Raw genomic sequence first — 19,602 nt, 5'->3', positions numbered from 1 at the left:
GTTTTGATGGGGATATTTCACAAAATGCTTTTAGTTCCCCACCAACACCAGAACCGAGTTATTGAACCTGCAGCTGAACGGCAGAAGAGGAACTTGAGGTGAAACTAATTTATTACATTGCCGACTGTTAATCATTTTTGGTGATTGTATCTGTTCAGAATAAGCTGAGCTCCTTTTTGCTCTCTCATCCCAACTCCTCCACAGGCAGGAACACAGGGGAGCACAGAACCATTTCATTTCTCCTGAGAAATTCCTCCAGCACGAACCAGTGGATCCATATCACCATTTAAATTGTTTTTTGATCTATTCACTCACAGCACAGATGAACCTGGATGTCTACCAGGTCAGTGAAAACATGTCTGAGTGCTCATGCCAAAGTTTAGCAGTGCTGCTGGTCATTATTCTACTTTAGAAGCATGACCCTCTGGCTTTCCTCTCTTCCAAATCTAAATCCAAACATCTCCAGCTCTTCCTGTCTTTTTGTTCAGGCCACTGTCTCAAACCCAAACATCAGAGCAGATTTTCACAACCATCTTCATCATCAACCTTTCCTTTCACTCGTGCAGCCGTCCTTCTGTCACAAATCACCCCCCGACACTCGTCTCCATCCACCCCACCCCACCCGCGCGCTCTTCTTCACCTCCTGTTGCTTTGGATGGTTGAACCCATTTTAATTACAACACAAGCGAATCTGTGTCACTTTCATTACATTTGAGTTAAACAAAATTTAAAAAATGCACGACTTAAAGCTTAATTGGCTAGAATCTGAATGTAACTGGATTTTATTCTGAACCTGACGATATGATAAGGCTGAGTTTAACTTCATTGAACTCGATAAATGTGAACGTTTACTTTTTCTCTAAAGTTCCTTGCCACACAACATTTCCTAATCATTTTCTAACACTTATCCTTCTGCGCTTGTAAGAAAAGAAAAAAGAGCATCACATAGCAGGAACAGAGAGTAGTGTGTTTAAAAAATAAAAAAAAAAGTTGAAAAATAAACTAAAACCATTTAGAGGAGCATGTGTTGCATTTTATTTATTTTTGTTGGTGACTTCAGCTTTTTTTTGTTTTTTTTTTAATTTGTCAAGTAAATTTTCTCATAACATCTGCTTTTGCTATTTGAAACACGTTTACTCACCTGGAGAATCCTGTCCTACACTCCCACACACACTCTCGCCCTGCTGGAAACAGCTGTGCATCCTCCTCACATCAGGCTCAGAAAGTTAAGACTTTCTTTTTTTTCTTCCAGTAAAGCAACAACCGGCAGTGGATTGCACAGGTAAAGTTAGTAAATGAGTCAGTAATTCATTTAAATAATATCCTCCCCAAATGTGTCCAGAAAGCAAAACTCCAATAAATCCATATGCAACAGGAGCAGAAACAAAGATCTCTGCAGCACATGCCGGGCTCTAATTTAACATTTGAATAATAAATACAGACAGCAATGAAATTTATACCAAAACTAACTGCAATATGTGCAGAAGCTGCCCCACATCAGGTGTAGGAAATGAAGCAGTTTGCTCTGAACTCGCTTTCTAAAATAAATCCCAGAAAGTAATTCTTACGTGAAAATATTTCTGAGTGTGTGTTCTTGTGGGAAGTAAAAAAAAAAGGTGTAAAGTTTAGCAGCAGCAGCAGGTGACCCTTACAGACAACCTCTCAGCTCACAGCTGACCCAGATAATCCTGAAGGACAGAACTCTTAGAGCTAAATCTGAAACTAAAAGGACAAAAATAAACGATTTTTACAGTTGTTTTTTTTCTTTTTAAATTTGAATAATAAAAATAAATACACCCTGTTTTATTAAAAAGAGACTGTTTTTAAACATGAACAGCTGCTTATCAATTAACTCCTGAAGCAGAGGTTCATGCTGAACATGAGAGGAGGCATTTCAGAACAATTTACACTAAAATTATAGCTGTGACCTCATGCATCTGAAACTCTTTTAGTAAATTACAAGTACTTTCAGGGTATAAACTAGTATCTGTACATTAAATGCAAAGTTCTGCTGCTGATCCATCTGTATTCAGAGTTTGAAACTGCAGAAACGACCACAAACTGTTAAGATTTTTTCAAATGATCGACGTATTTCACTGCAATTTCTGTCACGTATTACCCGTCTTACATCAGTCAGCCACCTGCCGTTTTCCACTTTATGTTGCTGCCCGCTCCTTTGCAACATGATTAAAAGCAGAAATGCACCTTTCTCAGCCAAGAGGACGTGAAATCAACAGCAACACCTACAAGGTTACATTTGATGCATAAACAACTCCTAACATTAGGAGCCAAAGAAATCCTGTAACTGTAAACCAGTGACCTGGATTTCAACTCTAAATGAAGACCCATGACGGGATAAAGTATTGAACAGGAAGTACGACATGAGAATTCAGAACATGCATAAAAAAATAAAAAATGTGCACGCATTTAGGCTGGGTCGTTTTGAAGAGAAGGTGTGACTGAGGAGCAAAGGGACAAGACCTTCCACTGCAGCGTTCAATTAGAGCAGCCGGGACAAGAATGCTAAAACAGCAGGTGATAATACAAAAGAGCCATATAATGCTAAGAGATTGATGAGAACATACCTGTCTCGCCCCACAGAGTGTCATGACTATCAATTTGCACAGCATGCTCATTTTTCAACGCCAGCAGGTCCTTCACAACCTGCCAGAAAAAAGAAACTTAGATTAATGGCATACAGTCTCAGCAAAAGACATCAAATAAACCTTCAAGAGGATATGCAAAATGCTAACTCTGAAGCAGAAAACTAAAAAAAAACACCAGGAATCCCAGGAAAAATGATTATAGGACTGAAGAGTTTTGGTGTCCGAATCATTACATGAGCTTATATGGGTTAAATCCAGTGTGATTATTGGACTAAACATGGTTTTTGTTGGCAATGAGGGCCCAGCAGCTTTGTTGACAACTTGGTTTGGTCCAGTTCTGTTATTTTAAGTCAACCTTCAGGGTTCTTTTCCAGATATTAAGGAAGCCAAAATAAATCCAGAGTCTACAACACACCTAGACAGCTGAAAGCACTGAAAGCGCCCCAAATCCCGCTATCAGACACACACTGAGACAACCTCCCCGGAGTTTCTTCATCCTCACACTCATTAATGCGTGCATTTTGATTGCTTGTTGAGCACATTTAAACGTGTCAGTCAGACCTGTGTGTGTCCCATGCTCGAGGCTGCGATCAAAGCCTGCCGCAGAGCTTTGTTCTTCAGAGAGCCGTCCTGCTGCTGCCCCTCAACACTCCATTCCAGCTCCAGCAGGTACTGGATTATCTCGGTATGTCCGCGCAACGCGGCGTGCACCAGAGCACACTGGCCACTCTTATCAACATGATCCACCTGGCAGGAACACAAGATTCTTGGACTTACTGCACAGAAACAGAAAGCATGCCTGACATTTGAGGTAAACGTGTTGCTAACAGTGGATATATGAGATCTATAAGAACAGGTAGCTCTGGCCGGTGGTTCAGCGCCTTTAATTACAAAACAGATCCGTCACAGCAACGACAAATGTGTTGAAGTTTAATTTGTCACCTTGGCTCCCTTGTTGCAGAGCAGCATAACTAGTCCCAAGTGTCCTCCAGCCGCCGAGAAGCACAGGGGGCTCATCCCATTTTCGGAAACGACATCTACGCTGGCACCAAACTCCAGCAGCAGTAAGGCGATTTCATGGTGGCCGAGGTGGCACTGGACGCACAGCACTGGTGCGTTGTTCAGAACCTCCGTGCGGTAATTCACGTTAGCTCCTCCCAGCATCAGGAGTCGGCTCACCTGATTACATAAATACAAAAACATTTTGAATTAGACTTGATTTACTTCAAAAGTTAATCAGTTTTAGATGTGAATCTAATGACTACTTTATTAAAATCTGTCCAGTTGGTCATAAGATATTTTACTAACAGATAGTTATTGCTGATGTTTTAAGTAACAACAGGACACAATGTATAGTTCTTAGAGTATGTGTTGGGGGTGACTCTCAGCTACTACCATACCAAATTTTAGCTCAATATCCTGAAAGTAAAACCATTATTGTGGTAGCTAAGGTCAGTTGTCTGGTGGCCATCTTTACTGGTGTTTACTAATAAAGATAATAATTTGTAGATGTGCATCCAGTGATTTTTTTGTGAATGTTTCAATAAAATCTACCCACTGGTTTATGACAGACAGAGTTTGCCGGAATGTGATAAAAGCATAAAATATTCATTCATAAAGCTGCTGTTGGAAAGAAATGTATCAAAGTCCCATTATTTCCCTTATCTGCACACATTTTTATTGTTCTACTCTATTCAGAAGCTCCAAATGTGTGGGCTAAGATACAGAAATGAAAGGCTAACAGCTGAAATGGTGTTTCACGATGAATATTTGGCTGCATGAAAATCCTTCAGCCTTAAGTATTCCTCTCAAGTCTATTAATGACTCAGGGATTTGTAGATACTACTGTGTCCTCATTGACTAATTCAAACTCTCCAAGCAAAGGTCAGACACCAAATAAAGTGGCCACAATCTACTGAACGCAATTATCAAGTTTGTTTTACTCTCCCATAAGGAGGAAATCAATAATAAACAACTCGTCAAACAAAACTGCACCGCTAAATGAGAATTCGGCAACAGGAGATGAAATTGTGTGGAGAATCAATTAACAGACTCAATTTTTTTCCTCCCCCAAAGGACAACATCAAGGTCGTTGTGTAAATGTCTCCGAGTGATTCTGCGAGAAAGCCCAATAACTCACATCGGACAACAAGTGATGGAGCCTCTCTGAAACCATAACCTTAATGGCAAAGAAAACCAATTTCGTCGCGAGCCAGAATACATAATTTTGATGTAATAGCCTTTCCAGAAAAAAGGGCCAGTCATTATTTTCCCTGAAAACACAACCGCCGCGCATGGACGTACACACGCAGTTCTTTGTTAGCAGCTTAATGAACTCTACCACCAGCATTAGCCTAATTAGTGAGAGGAAAAGGACGGCTGGTATTTCCCGAGCCCTTTCTGCACGGAGCTCCAGAAGTGACAGATTATTAACAGTGACAGGTTTAAAGCGAATATCTGAGTAAATAATATACAGTCGTGTAATTCAGTCTCATTTTGTATCATTTTCTGCTTCTAATATATCTTGAACTGTCTTTGTTTTCCCATTTTCTCCCCTCAGGGACACGTTTCCCAATTTCATCAGAACGTTTTTAATTTTCCACGTTGCTTATGTAAAAATAGGAATGTGGGCCGAGTCTCTACTGCGTAACTGACTTATTGTTTATGACAGGTGAGTTGATGTGATTTCAAGCAGTGACAGATGTATTAATGCAAGCAGAAAGATGGATACAGGCACTGGAAAGAAATCAATGAGTGATAATTGCTTGCTTCACCTGACAAGAAATAAATATAATATTTTACCTTCAGTGGCATTAACTGAAAAAAACAGATTTTGAATTTGAGAAGCTAGAACCAGCATAATTTAATCAGCTGCTGAGCTCATTGTTCTACATTTACTTTACTGACAGAAGCTGGAAAAACCATGTTCACCTTGACATTAGGTGTGTAGAGGTTCCTCAGGGAAGCCAAGGCTGCAGAGAGTCCATCAGCACTGCAGCTGATCCACAAAGCCTGAAGCACACTGGACGACACGCCTGTTTTCTTACTCAGGCCCTGCAGATACAAAAAAAAATATATATATATATATATATATATATATATATATATATATATATATATATAACATACAGCAATGTGCACAAACGCAAACACGCCTAAATATAACACCAATAAAACTGAGCTGCAGAGGTTTTCTCAACTTTTTATGATCTGATAAAAAAAAGGGAAGCGTTTTCCACAGAGGATGGATTTTTCAAAAATAAATGGAAGCTCAGTAGCTCTACCTTGAATATGTGGGCCTTCAGGATGTGGTGTCCCAGCTCCATCGTCTGCTGACGATTCAGTTTCCCCTCTTGGCGAGACAACATGAAGGCCATGAAAGCATGGCCAGACCTGAGTTAGAAACCAGACAGACAAAAAAAAAAAAAAAAAAAAACTGCAGTCAAAACTAGGAAAGACTGTTCGTCTGCATCATATAACATGAAAGCACTTATTATTCTGGTAATAATGAGCAGCTTGGCGGTGTCATGGAGAACCTCTTTATTCTGGACCAGTGAGAATACGCTGCAAGTGCTGCGCAGTGACCCACAGAAAGATGGAGAAAAGCGTAATTAACAAAAAAAAAACCCTAACTGGTCGTTTACTTCGTCACTCTGGCACCAATTAAAGGCGAACTTCATTAAAAGGACATGCATGATTGCAGCTCACTTTGATCTGGTTACAATTCTCTCCATTTGTGCCGAGGCACTGAAAGGCACAGAGAGGCAGGCTTTTGTCTGTTTGTGCCAGACTATGAGCCTTTGTTTTTAACGAAGCTGGAAGGCTGTGAATGACCAGAATATGAATCTTGGCGCTGATCCATTTAGGAGACATCAATACGTGAGTAGAGGTGCACGAGAAGGGGGGTGGGGGGGCAGTCAAACTGACATCATTCAGCTTATTAAGTATGTATGACCGTTGCAAATCTAGATTTTCAACAGAAACAGATCTGTCTGTCTCAGAGAGCAAGAAGAGCACATGGATGGGTGAAATATTTATAAACCTTCTATACAACAGCATGTACAACGTAAAATTTCAATGAGAAAATTGAGCTTTAAAATCTGTACACCTGTTTTATTTTTTTTTAAAAACCCTTGTTTGAGTTAGTATAATGTTTTTTTTTAAATGAAAATTCTGCTAAGTCAGCCTGCAGAACAACTAAACTTACAGTCACAGAAATGCAATGAGACAGAATATATGTTTTGATTTAATTAAAAGGTAAAATTATATATTCTGTCTGCAGCAGTGCAGTGTAATGGAGTGTTGTTGTAAATTGCTTTTAACAGAGTGCCAAATAAAACCTCGTCGTCAGGGTTATTTGTGTACCTGCAGCACCTCAAACACAATTACCTCGCTGAGTCAGAAGTGTGTGTCGTGCCGTTTATATTGATTCAGCTTATCCTTTATACACGCTCCCTTCCCTGCATGCAAAACAGCAACAACCACCAAAGCAGACACATTACCAAATAATTGGAAATCATATTGTGCAATTAAAACTCATTAAGTAATTGGTTTGTACATAAGCGTGTGCTGTCATCCCTATCATTTTGACATCAAGGGTTGATTTTCTGTCTAAGCTCCAAGCTAAAAACGAAACATTACAGAAAATGTGCTGAATTTTGTTTTATCGCAGCCGAATTATCAACAACTGTATTCTGCTGCAGACTGAAACGTGTTTGTGTGCACTGTCTGAATGCTTTACAAGCTTATCGTGTACAACAGGAGGCCCACATTTCATAGAGTGGATTACATTTGCTTACAGAGCAGAGGACTGACCTGGGGTCACAGAGGAAATCTGTGCTCTCTCCATCAGCCCTCCACACCAGCCACTCTCTGAAGGAGGGGTGGCAGAACATGCGCGTCTTGTCCCGCCGTTTGATGAGAAAACCCGAGAGCAACTCCATGCGCTGCTGGAAGTCTTCCCACGGCAGCTCGCCCTGGACGAAGCCGGCGTTGATGGCCTGAAACAGCTGCTCGTCCGTCATGGGGTGCAGCGAGGCCAGAGCCACGTTGAGGATGGGCAGGGAGCGCTCGAAGGCCGAGTTGGTCATGAACTTCATGTTGCACTGCAGCTGGTAGAGCTCGGCCAGTGAGACGGGCACCACTTTGTAGCTGGAGCTCTTGATCACCAGGTGGCCTTTCTCCAACAGATCCAAGGTGAGCTTGAGGTACAGGTAGGAGCCCTGGCTGCGCGAGATCAGGTGGCTGCTGAGCTTGCTCATGGTGCCGGTGTCGGCCTTGCCGTTCAGACTAATATTGTTCATAACTTCCTTGCTGCTGTTGATGCGGTGCTGGATATACGCGTTCAGGTCGGTGCTTATCTCCTTGTTGTCAGAAAAGTCATCCAGGGAGATTTTAGAGAAGGGCAGAAGGCTGGTGATCTCCTGTGGAGGACAGGGGGAAGACATTAACCAACAAAGATTATTTGTGCAACATTTCTGCTTAATTATTGTCCACCAGAGAAGGGGACAAAGTTTTTGCCCATGTCTGTATATGTCTGTAGCATCAGCAAAAAAATTTCATTAACTGGTAGACGTTTTTAATGAAAGTAATTACTGAACGTACATCTACAACTGATTATATTTAGGAGTCAACCCAACTTAAGATGGCTGCCACAAAAACAGCTAGAACTCAGTCAATTTTATAGATACTGAGCTAACATTTGGTGTGGTAGTAGCTGAAAATAACTCAACACAAACTGAGTGCTAACAGGTTTTTTTTCAAGGTTTAAACAAATTAAACAGGTGTAACTTCATCTCCTTTCATCAAAAGATGATCTCTTTAAAACGCTGGCCTGAAAGGTGGCGGGCAATATGAATTCCTTTAAGCAGTGGTAGGCCTTTAATGCCCCTCTAATTCTAAATCAGCCCACAAAGAAAAATAAATATATAATTAATTCAAAATGTTCAAAAAGCTAATTATTTTCTATGCAGTTTTTTCAAAAAGTCCAAGTCAAATGTTGTCTTTGCAATCTGAGCTGTTATTGAAGTAAACTGTGCACATTTATTATTAGCAGTCTTTCTGAGCAGCAGGGAAGCAAAACTCACTGAGCTATCAGGCCAAAGCAGACATTTTATTTTTTACAGTTAAAAGTGTGGCCACGAAGAAGACAAGACTGTAAAAGTGAGTATTAAGAGGCAGGGGATGGATGGGATGGTGGCTAGCAGGCAAGCAGAGGTCTTAGCCAAAGCTCACATTTCAATCCCTGTCCTGGGGGTTGAAGGAATCAATGCACCTTAATCCTGCAATCCTCCGCCTGTCTGAGGCTTGAGAAACATTGCCTCGGTGAGATAACACTTCTCTGTTCCTCATCATGACAAGGTACAGCAAACAGGCACATAGTTTGCACACAGGCACAGACTCGATGAATGAATGTGCTGAGACTGTAATCCAAAAGACGAATGAAGCGTAAGGAACGCCTCGCAGACAAACCAAATATTAGTCTATCAAGACGCAGAAACCAAGAATGCAAATAAGTTCTGAGGCCGTAACAAATATTCTGTTTTCATAAGAAATAATTGTTTCACTATGTTCATCAGAGGATCCCTAATTAAAACATTATTACCACAAAATGAATACAAATGATCAGACATATTGATTTATCACAGTGAGTGATCCTCGCCATTAACAGGATTCTAGACATCGTGCAGAATTCAAATAAATGGGTTGAATTTACGCTGCATATTGATGGACAGAAGTTGACGCCTGGCTTCTGCCTGAACATTAATAACCTCCTTTCTGGATGTCAGTCGACTATCGCACTATTATCCGAGACTCCATCAGTTGTCGCTTGCCTCATCAGGCCTGCCAAAACCTCCTCTGAAGCCAGAGTGAGAGCTCGACACAGCCACAGAGGATCTTTATAGGTGTTTAACCGAGGGTCATGAAGTTAGTCGGCTCAAAGTCACTGGCTGCTCCTTCCTGTCTCGCAGCCCTGGCTCACCGTCTGCCAATTCTTTCGTGAGCGTTCCTGGATATGCCCGACTTTCTCGACAGGAAGTCTCACATGTATCAGAATTGACAGTCCTGATGTCAGTGAGCATCTTGAGACGTGACAGCAGATCGCACTGGAGACTTTTTTCACACAACTCAACAAGCTCAGTTTTTTTTTTTCATTATTTTAATAATGAGTTATCCTACTTACCAACAGGTTGACCCGAACAGTGACCACCAGCTTAAGCCAGGGGGGGAACTTAGTAATGATCTTAGTGATGAAAGAGGCAATGGTGTCGCCATAATCAGGCTTATGAAACTCTGCTTCGTTCAGCCCATCTATCAAGATGATGTGGTCCTCCTCTGAAATTTTCCTCTCTGTAAACATAAAAACAACACCATTAACATTATGAGCAGGGAGGTGAAGCTCTGTCTAGTACCAACTAAAATCTTGTGGTGGAAGTTTACAGAAGAGCTTTACATTCCTGCAGTAGCATTTACACATAACATTTATGAATACTTTTATTAGGAAAAGTGGAGTACTTGGGGAAATAATGTACAGTACATGAGGCAGGAGGGAGTGAAAGTAACTTCTTGTTGCCGTCTTATAAAGGTTACGCCATGTGGAAAGGTTTTAAACAGGTGTGAAAATGGATTAAATTGAGCTTTCACAATTGTAAATTCGGATCAAGGCCTCAAAAAGAATAATAAATCTGAATCAGTTTTTGGCGCGACCACTTTGTCTCTAAAACAGGAGCAGTTCTAGGTATTTTTGAATACAAGTTTTTGAAGAAACTACGCAGGTAGGTTGTTCTGAACATCAGATTTCTGTAAATGTAGGCCGACTCAAATCCCTGTGATCCCAGACACTCAACACTGAGATCAGCGCTCAGTTCGGACCATACCATTACCATCCGAACTCCTTTTTCTTCTTTATGATGAATAGTTTTTAAATTACATAAGCTGTATGATTGGAATTGGTGTCCTGCTGGAAAATAAAGTTTGGGACAATCAGACATTTTTGTGATGGTATTAAATGACAGACATCTGATTCTCAACACCAAGAACACCATGAATCTTGATCAAACTTCATTTGTAGCCCCAAACTTTGTAGAAACATCTACCATGTAATACTGTCACCTCAAGACACTCTTTATGGTCCTGCTCTCCAGCCCTTCAGTAAACAAACTGCTGCAGACAACTAAATCAAATTTTGATTAATCAGTCCAGAGCACCTGCTGCAACTTGTATCAGTAAATTCCCAATTTTGAGGTTTTTATATTTAGTTGAGTCACTGGGCCTTGTTTCCACTATGGAGGTTTGGTTTCTTTAGCTACAGTTTTCTGGTAAGACTCTCCAGGCAGAAGATGGGTGTGCCTGGGCCTCACACTGATAACACAGCTGAAGATTTTCTGATTTCAAAGGGAAGTACGACACATGTCTCACATCTGACACACTAAGCGTCATCATCATTGCCATTTTCTTCGTTTGAGCTTAAACAGCACATTATGAAACCTGAGTCTGCTCTGAAATCTTTACCCAATCTAATTCAAATACCTCGTCTCTTGTTGCTGTGCTCGGTCTAAGCTGTGACGCAAAACTGCCTTCCCTGGCATCACCTTGGTAGCAGAGTTTGGCTGTTGCTCGTTCAGCCTCCTAAACAGCTGTTTCTGTTTAACCTGACGACTGTGAAAATGACCGTCAGCACCTGTTTGGTGTAACTGGTTAATGATACTCTTGAAGGAAAAGCTTCATCACAGCAAGCATTTTAGATATTTCTTATCCTAGCTCACTTTGACTTTTGGAAACTGACAAAAATAATAAGAACTTATATACGTGAAGGCATTCTTACTCTTACTTTACAGTATTTTTGGACACCTGTCTAAAACATTTGCCCCAAACAATAACCTTGACTCCGGGGCATTTCCCACCTACAAGGGTTTCTAAAGGCTTACTGAACAATTCGCAGTGCTACTTCAGACAAGTGCAGGTTATGTCTTTTAAAGTTTTTATGAGCAAAATCCAGCACGCAAACAACTTGAAAGTAGGCAAGATGTTTGTTTTTTCTTTTTTACCTTTACGAAGGTTAGCCAGTGGTTCCAGGACCCCTCTTCGGAAAGCAGCCATGGGGTCTTGGACACAGGAGCGCAGACTGAGCATGCTCTGGAGGTGGGGCTCCTTCAGCAGCAGCTCTCGGTACGCAGAGAGCTGATGCGCTCTGCACAGCAAGGCTGCAATACTGTGAACAAACTCTGGCACCAAGCAGGTGTACGTGTTATCTGCCTGGCAGTAATGATATGCAACCACCTGAAATGAGAATAAAGCAAGAGGAAAATCAGTTAAAAGCAGGGTTTTAAAGCTGAGAAATAATTACCGCGTCAAGATTAGTAACCCCGGAAACCTTCAGCAACTTCAAGGGATTTGCTAAACCAATAACTCTGGTTACTTAAAACAAATCTTATCCAGTAGATTCATTGCCTCCTTAAAGCCACGTATGATCTCCTCAAACAGGCTGAGACAAAGATGTTATTCACCCCAGTTGACACAGAGGGGATGACATAAATTGGATGACAGTTCGCCACTTTACAAACTTCTAAAATGAGCCAATAAGTATAGAGTGAACTTCTGAAAGCAGAACTTTCCGTGACTAAGGCTTCTGCATTGTTCTGAGGCTGTCTGATTTAAAAGGAAAGATGAGGGACAGAGGTGAGAAGAGTAAAAGAGAAATGCCCATGAGATATTTGACTTTACCAATTACAGCCGAACCAGAAGGAGCTGACACACTTTGAAAGGCAGCAGAAAGAGGCTGACTCTAACGCTGCTGTTTAATGCTGTAAATACAAGATTCTGCTGGAAAAAAACTACTGACTAGAGTAAAAACAGACACTTATTGTTGTTTCTGTGTACTATTATAAACTGGAATTGAACATAACTTTTTATGAAGCCATTAAAAATCAGATCTAAACATAAATTTACATTTACCATAAATTTAGTCACTTTCTTGCTGTAAATGCTTCTGTCCAAAACACAATAACTTACAAGTGAGTTTTTATATTTTCTTATCTTCTGAAAATACATCATCTGAATGCAGCGGTAAAGCTGTCAGAAGCTTTGCTCCAAAGAGAACCTTATAATTTAAAATAAACAAATAGTATGACTCAGCGACTTCAACGTAAAGCTTTTTCTTGTTTATCTGCTCCAGACGTCTGGAACCAAGTTAGGTAGGGACACCATGAATCATTAGCTCGAGAGAATAAAAAGGCCTTTAAGCTAAAAGAGCAACAACAACGAACATACATCATCTGCAATATTGTTATTTATGAAGATCAGGACTGGGGTGTGGTTTTTGTCCCACAAGAAGCAAACGTCGGAGGAAAAAGCAGAAACTGACACTCATGGATACAGCTGCTGCAAGAAAACATGAGAGGGAATAGCTAAAAGGGCGAGTGGAAACTTTAAGGTAACCTGTGCCTTCTAGAAGCACAAGTCATCCAGAGTGCTGCATCAATAAACAAAGACAGGATGATGCAACACTGCAGCGAACCTGCAGCAGTTAATCTAAGGCGCAACTGCAAATTTATGTCCAGAAACAAATGTCTGAAAGTGCGCTCTGTAATAGAAATAAGGCATAAAGCTTGTGATACACCATAGCATGTAATAGCCTCAGAGCCCTGTTATGAGACCACTTTTAAATCAATGATTAAAAGGAGCTGGCAGAATTTGACAGAAGCGGCTCAGTGTTGCATCAGAGTTCACACATCACAGGAACAGAGCTCCCGGGAGAGCGCCTATTGGAAACACTTTACTCAGTAATTGGCTCAAGAGATATTTCTTGGGTTTCACAGACATTTAGGATCTCAGTGCATAAATAGTTAGCTATCTAGTGCATGAACTGTCCCAATGGCAAAAGAAAGCTGCGCAATGTCAACGTGTACTACTTTAAAGGCACCCGTGACAGGGTGGGCTTGTTAAACTTTAAAAAAAAAAGTTATGAGAATACCAGCTTGTATTAAGTAGCATTAGACAAAGTAAAAGGCAGGATCAGCAATGAATGCCTGATTCAGTGGGGGGGGGGGAAATAGCCCATAACAGGACAAATTACCAATTAAAAAAAAAAAACTCACAACCTGTCATCAGCAGAACTAATCTAATTAAGTTAAAGTCACCGTGAATCATAGATCTTCTCCATGTTTGTGCGAGTTAAACTTGTCTGAAGGCACAGAAAAGCTACAAATATGAAACTCCTGAGAACTTTGGTCTGCTATATTCCATGGACACACTTGCACTTGTTTCAACCCTCGGTGCGCTCTCGAACGGCAGATGTCAGAGTGTAATAAGACAACGCTTCCTAAACCGGTGAAAGCTTGTTTATCAACTGAACAATTCTGATAAAGAACCAGGCACATAAATGGTCTGGCCCGTCTGTTTCAACTTTTCTCATGAGCTGTAATAAATAAGAGGATCCACACTGACCTTGTCTTCTGTTCAGTATGAAACTTCAGCAATCATTTTTAGCACAAATACTAAAACAAGGAGCAACAGCTATAGCTAAGCCTATTAAACCGATTAAATGTTTGAACATACTCATTAAATATGTACGTACAAAACTAAAAGATGAAAAAAAACCAGCAGTTTGTTTCATCTGAACCCAACTTGACATTTGCGCAGCTTAAGACTGTCATTCCAATTAGACAAACACACGTTGTTGTAAGACTTCTCCATTAAAGGCAGAAAAGCATTTACAGTAATTAACCTCCAAACCAAAAAAAGAAATAATGTTAAAGTTGTTTTGATTGTGTGTCTTTTAAGAAAAACTTGTAGTGATTTCACCTGTTGTGACAGGGACAAAAAAATGTTATAGTAGCTGGTAACACAAATACTTTTTGAGTACTTGAGTGATGAACTTGGAGCTCCACATATATAAGATGTCGATATCCGTTTATCTGAAGACATGGTTCTGGTCCAAAAAGTGTCTGGCATTAAAGGCACTCCTTGGCAGCTAATGAGGTCCTTTGATAATCACAAGTAAGATCAGGTTTATATTAGGTTTAAACTATGTGGTATGGACATTTCTTGGCTGTGTGAAAAGGTGTTGGAGTGTCCACTACTGAGAGGTCAGCAGGACCCTTTGCATCCCGTGGATTGTAGGGTATTTGTGGATAAAGTTCCCTCATATCAGAAGCCTTCCTTGGCTATACGTGATTAGGCTTACAAAATGTTTAGGTGAATATCAAGTGTCAAATATGTTGTTTTTTTTTCCTACAGTGTTACTCACTTCACCTGCCAGAGGCTATGATGAGCACAACACACCAAATGTTATTTGAGCGAGCGCCACAATCATTAAATCGACATTTTGGAGATGCTAATTGCAATTTTACTCGATTTAAATTTCCTGGCATGCATCTTATTTCTTTTTTTTTTTTTTTTTAAATGCAAACACAAACACAGCTGGCTCAGACTTCTACCTTTGAAGCCAGGCGTTTGACGGCCTCCTCCCTGCGCCGCTGCATCTCGGGGGTTCCTGGGCAGCTGCTGGTGCTCAGGGTGTTGGTGGCGCTGGATGGTGGGGTGGGCTGCGGCGGCTGGCTGAGAGGGAGTTCTGAGCCTTGTCCTGCACCACCTAGAAGACGCAGATACGAACAGTACTGTGCATAAGTTTTAAGCCTGACCAAATTTATTTATACTTTGAATCCAAGGAGACAGACTGTTTGTCATATTTTACAGAGGCCTTGATCAGTAGTTCTCCAGCCTTTCTGAAGGTTTTTCATAATTTATCTTTGGGCCTTGGCTGCTTTCCCCCCCACTCATTCTCATGACACCATATTGTGCTGTGTGTGTAAATTGAGGAAAGTGGACAAGTGGAGGTCAAAAGAAAATTTAATAGAAACTAGGGTGTTTGCCATTTTGTGTCAACACATCACCGGTTGGTTGATCCCTTGAGTTCAGGAGCATTCTTGGGCCTGAAGGTCTTTTAAACTTTTTCTTTGGACCGTGTCAGACTCATGTGGCAAAAAGGCCAATACAGTGAAAAAACAGCCACTATTACTAATTCATATATATATATATATATATATATTGTTATTGATATGTTAGCAAAACTGGTTGTATGTAGGCTGTAAAAGCAAAGACTGTGAAGCAATCAATTTAATGTCTAACATTAATTCATATGATTTACACACACTAAAGGTTTATATAAAAAAAAGAAAATGCTAAATACCTTTAGGGGAGGCACTGGGACTGTTGGAGGCGATCTGACGCATGCGTCCTCCGTGGCAGCTCAGTGCTACCAGCCGGGAGATAATGGCCGTCTTCCCAAAGCCCACGCTGCCCAGCACTACTGCTCCCTGGTTCCCGCTGGACTCACTGGCCTTTAAGATATCTTCCAGCTGCTGAAAGAGCCAGTCTCGCCCAACGAACACAGAGTCTGTAGTGATGCTGGGTACCTCAAACAATAAGGGCTTGAGCATGATATCCACAGGTTTGTAGGGAGCAAAACGTGCTGCAGAAAAAAAAAAAAAAAAACATTTTAGAATTACTTATGGTGAAACAAGAGAAGAATATGTAATTTTAGAGACCAATATTTTGGTATTGTATTGTATATAAAAAATGGGCAAATATTCACTATGTCTCCAAACATATGAGTGGTAGTGAATATGTAAAACAGCAGCTAATAGACCCACACATCAAGTAAGATACAGAAAATAGAAGTCTAAATATTCCTGGCTCATCTTTGGTCTGGACGTGTCTGTCTCTCCTTCATATAAGACCTTCCTTTTATAATTGATTTCTTGATCTTTTGCTTCAAAGGTCAGCTACTTTTGAACTGACTTCTTTTATCAGCTGCAGTGGTGCTGCTTTCCATGTCTTCCTTTCTATAAATGTAAGAGGATACTTCAAAATATTTAAACTGTGCTGTTAAATTGGATACAACTCTAGATATTGAATATTTCACAGCACAAAAAGTGTGTCAAAAATAACTAACTTTTAAGGTTTCTGCATAAACTGAATTTTTAATGAGGTGTGAAAATGGAAAAGAACCAACTCTAAATATCTAAAGGAAGCTAATTTGGTTATTCTTGTATTCATCAAACAATAATTTGGGGATATGCCTAAATGACACAGAAGATTCAAAACACAAGAATGAAGTGAGCTGAACAGATTTTTTTTCACCTGGAGGAATGCAACATGGCGTGGCGCCGAGCTGTACCAGTGAGAGCAGTGGCATTTATATTGTGCCGTTCATAAATATCTTAGCGGTTCAGTTTTTGTTTGTATATTTAAGACACTTAAGTTAAATTAAATGACTGAAACTATTCAAGGGCTTTTATTTTAGGACACTCTTTATATTCACCACAAATCAAAGATGCAATAATGTAAGTATTTTTTTCTGAAGCACCAGAAGGGAATCAAAACTATTTAAAACATGTTATTGAACATACAGACTGCACTTTATTTTACTGAATACTAAATCAAGTTTAATATCAAAAATCAAGATCTTATAATTTGGTGACAGTATTTAGTCCTGCATGTTTTAACGTACTGTGACTCTACTGTAACCAGTTTCTCCACTGGGAATAATGTAAGGCTGCACGACAGCACAGTCACCTTTCGAGTCCTGAGGTGGCCGTCCTCCGGTGTTATGCCACGGGAGGCGGATGGATGTCCGCAGGGGCGTGTTGCGCTGCTCATCGAGGAAGCTCAGGTCCTCCAGCTTTGTGGAACTGGTTGCTGTGCACAGGGAAACAGAAACAAAACAAGTAACTCAGGAGTGCATAAGAGACGACAGAGTGAGACGGAAACATCAGACACCAGATTAGAATTTGGCAGCAGATGTACCATCTCGCTGGGAGAAAATGAGAGGAGATGCAAGGCAGCGTGCTTTGGCATTTGTAGTTTCCTAGAGGCAGTTTGTGCAAAAACTAGTAAGCTGTAGCAGGAAAAAATAGCAGTATCCTAAAGTTAAGGCAGATGTACTTTGTTTCATTGTGATTTCATCTGACAGCTACACACAGGATAACAGTAAGAGGTCTATCCTTACAAACACACCGCTGGGCTGTACAGATAAATCAGATTACTTCATTTTTACTGAAAACACTCGGTCAGTGGTGGCAGCTTAGAGCAGTGATTCCCGACCCTGGTCCTAATCGCTAATTACTCACTCATTCAAATCAGGTGTGTCAAAGCAGGGAACCAAATAAAACATGCAGGGTAGTGTTGCTCAAGGAACAGGGCTGGGAACCACTGAGTTAGAGAATCATCCTGTTGCCAAGTCACTGCTGTAACGTTTGAAAGTCCTGAGCATTTAACTCTACAGAGCAAACCATTATTAAATTACTAAACATTTAAATTTTCTATTCATCTTCTACCATCCTAAAAACAAAAATCCACTTCACAACCTAAATGATAAACTCAAACCAGATTCCATTAGAATTCCATCTTATTTTGGAGCAAAACTCTCACAGCGGGAGATGCTTCGAATCCCCAGAGACAGAAAACGCCTCCATCTGAAACTAAACTGCAGATCAACGTTTCGAAGAGCCAGTCATTACACAGCAATTCAGCTTGTGGTTTGAAGCATCAAACTGTTAATACACTAAAGATGTGCGTTAAGGGAACAAGGTCTCTTCTCCAATGGCGGCTCGTTTTTCCATCGTGCTTCAATCTCTTTTGGCCTTGCTGAAGAGCAGAATCAAAGCCTCCATTTTCATCTTTTATCTGCCTCAAATGAGAGAGACTGTCACAAGCACTGCTCTCTTCACCTCCATTTTCCCTCACTTGGTCGCTAACTTACTCTGTGGAATGTCCCACTAATTAAAACCCGTCTGCTGGAGCTGCAAAGGAATAAAAGAAGGCCCACAGAGTTACTTTTATTGCAGTAGACTTGAGTTTTCCTGTCTAACTATGCTATTTTAATTCTCTGAAAATTCAACACATGATAAACATACCTTACAGACAATTAGCTTGTGAGTGCAAAGCAATACATAGCTAAAACCTTAAATAAGGTGATCATTTGGTTGCAACTGCTTACATCCAGCAGCACAACCAGTAAGAACAGTGGGAATTCAGAAAAGTCCTCATGAAAATACGTATATGCAAGCGAGGAGGTTGTAGTGTTTTAGCCAGATCTTTGCAAAAGTGCTCTTTGTGGATGAGCTCACCAAGGGTAGAAGAGCAACTCCTCCATCTTATTTCTCCCATGCAGACACACTGGCAGCAGACTGCTTGGCTGCCCTCTTCCTTCTGCTCAGTCAGTCACAGCACCCACAACATTAGGCACATGCTAAATGAATGTGATGCCTTCCAAAAGAGCATCACCCTCCCTCACACTTGTGGCACACATGCGTACATCACTTCTGCCCATGTGCTGCAAAAGCATTTGCATCCGCTGACAAGTTTTGCAAAGCAAGCAGCAGAGGGTGGAAAATAAAGGAAGCTAAAGAAGATTTTTTTTCTTTCCCCGTCTTTAGATATCTTCGAAAGCACAAAACTACAACAATGAACTTTAGACTTAACCTTTAGTCATGAACATGCAAAACACGCCTTTAATCCACTGGGAATTAATGAATCCTGCTCACAGATCAACTATGGTTCTTTTTTTATTAGACCAAATTGCTTGATATCAACAACTGCTTTGAGCAAAACAAAATACCACAGGATTCTTTCTGATCAGGATCAAATTTGAATCTAAATCTCTTTTCTCTTTTCCTCATTCTCTGAATTCCTTCCTATTCTTGCACATCTCTGCTCATTGATAAAAGTTTCATGTGATACCTTGAAGTCTGAGCTTGCATTGACTTTGAAGCTGTACAAATGTGTTAGGTTATATTCTGATGAAAAAGTGGCTCTTTTTCTTCCCCCTCAGGCAGGCCCGCTCTACAAAACCTTCTGTTCAGAAACGAGAACGGGAGAAAGCTCCTGAGCTGTGACCACTGTCCCCATGAACTCCTCGAGTTGAATTCTCTTTTCCTCTTCATCGGTATAAAGTGGAGAGAGGAGAAACCACTATCTTTTTGCCTTTTCAGGT

General features: G+C 40.6%; 1 protein-coding gene across 7 annotated transcripts in view; it reads right to left on the bottom strand.

The window, feature by feature from the left end:
• Positions 1-19,602, bottom strand: part of tanc1b (tetratricopeptide repeat, ankyrin repeat and coiled-coil containing 1b) — a 91,060-nt gene that overhangs the window by 8,258 nt on the left and 63,200 nt on the right. For 6 of the 7 annotated variants that reach the window (XM_017424457.3, XM_017424456.3, XM_017424458.3 and 3 more), the window contains 11 exons: positions 17,184-17,306; positions 15,796-16,077; positions 15,044-15,198; positions 11,654-11,885; positions 9,790-9,956; positions 7,422-8,029; positions 5,891-5,999; positions 5,538-5,660; positions 3,549-3,785; positions 3,168-3,353; positions 2,586-2,664 (listed from right to left, as the gene is read on the bottom strand). In XM_017424457.3, coding sequence (XP_017279946.1) covers positions 2,586-2,664; positions 3,168-3,353; positions 3,549-3,785; positions 5,538-5,660; positions 5,891-5,999; positions 7,422-8,029; positions 9,790-9,956; positions 11,654-11,885; positions 15,044-15,198; positions 15,796-16,077; positions 17,184-17,306 — 2,301 coding nt within the window. Of the gene's footprint in view, positions 1-2,585; positions 2,665-3,167; positions 3,354-3,548; positions 3,786-5,537; positions 5,661-5,890; positions 6,000-7,421; positions 8,030-9,789; positions 9,957-11,135; positions 11,227-11,653; positions 11,886-15,043; positions 15,199-15,795; positions 16,078-17,183; positions 17,307-19,602 lie in introns of those variants that run through there. The other variant, XM_037976235.1, reaches the window with a different exon arrangement.

Source organism: Kryptolebias marmoratus, linkage group LG6 (assembly GCF_001649575.2).
Source record: "Kryptolebias marmoratus isolate JLee-2015 linkage group LG6, ASM164957v2, whole genome shotgun sequence".
NCBI classification, from domain to species: Eukaryota; Metazoa; Chordata; class Actinopteri; order Cyprinodontiformes; family Rivulidae; genus Kryptolebias; species Kryptolebias marmoratus.
The sequence above is the reverse complement of the archived record's forward strand: the minus strand, read 5'-3'. Positions and strand labels throughout refer to the sequence as shown.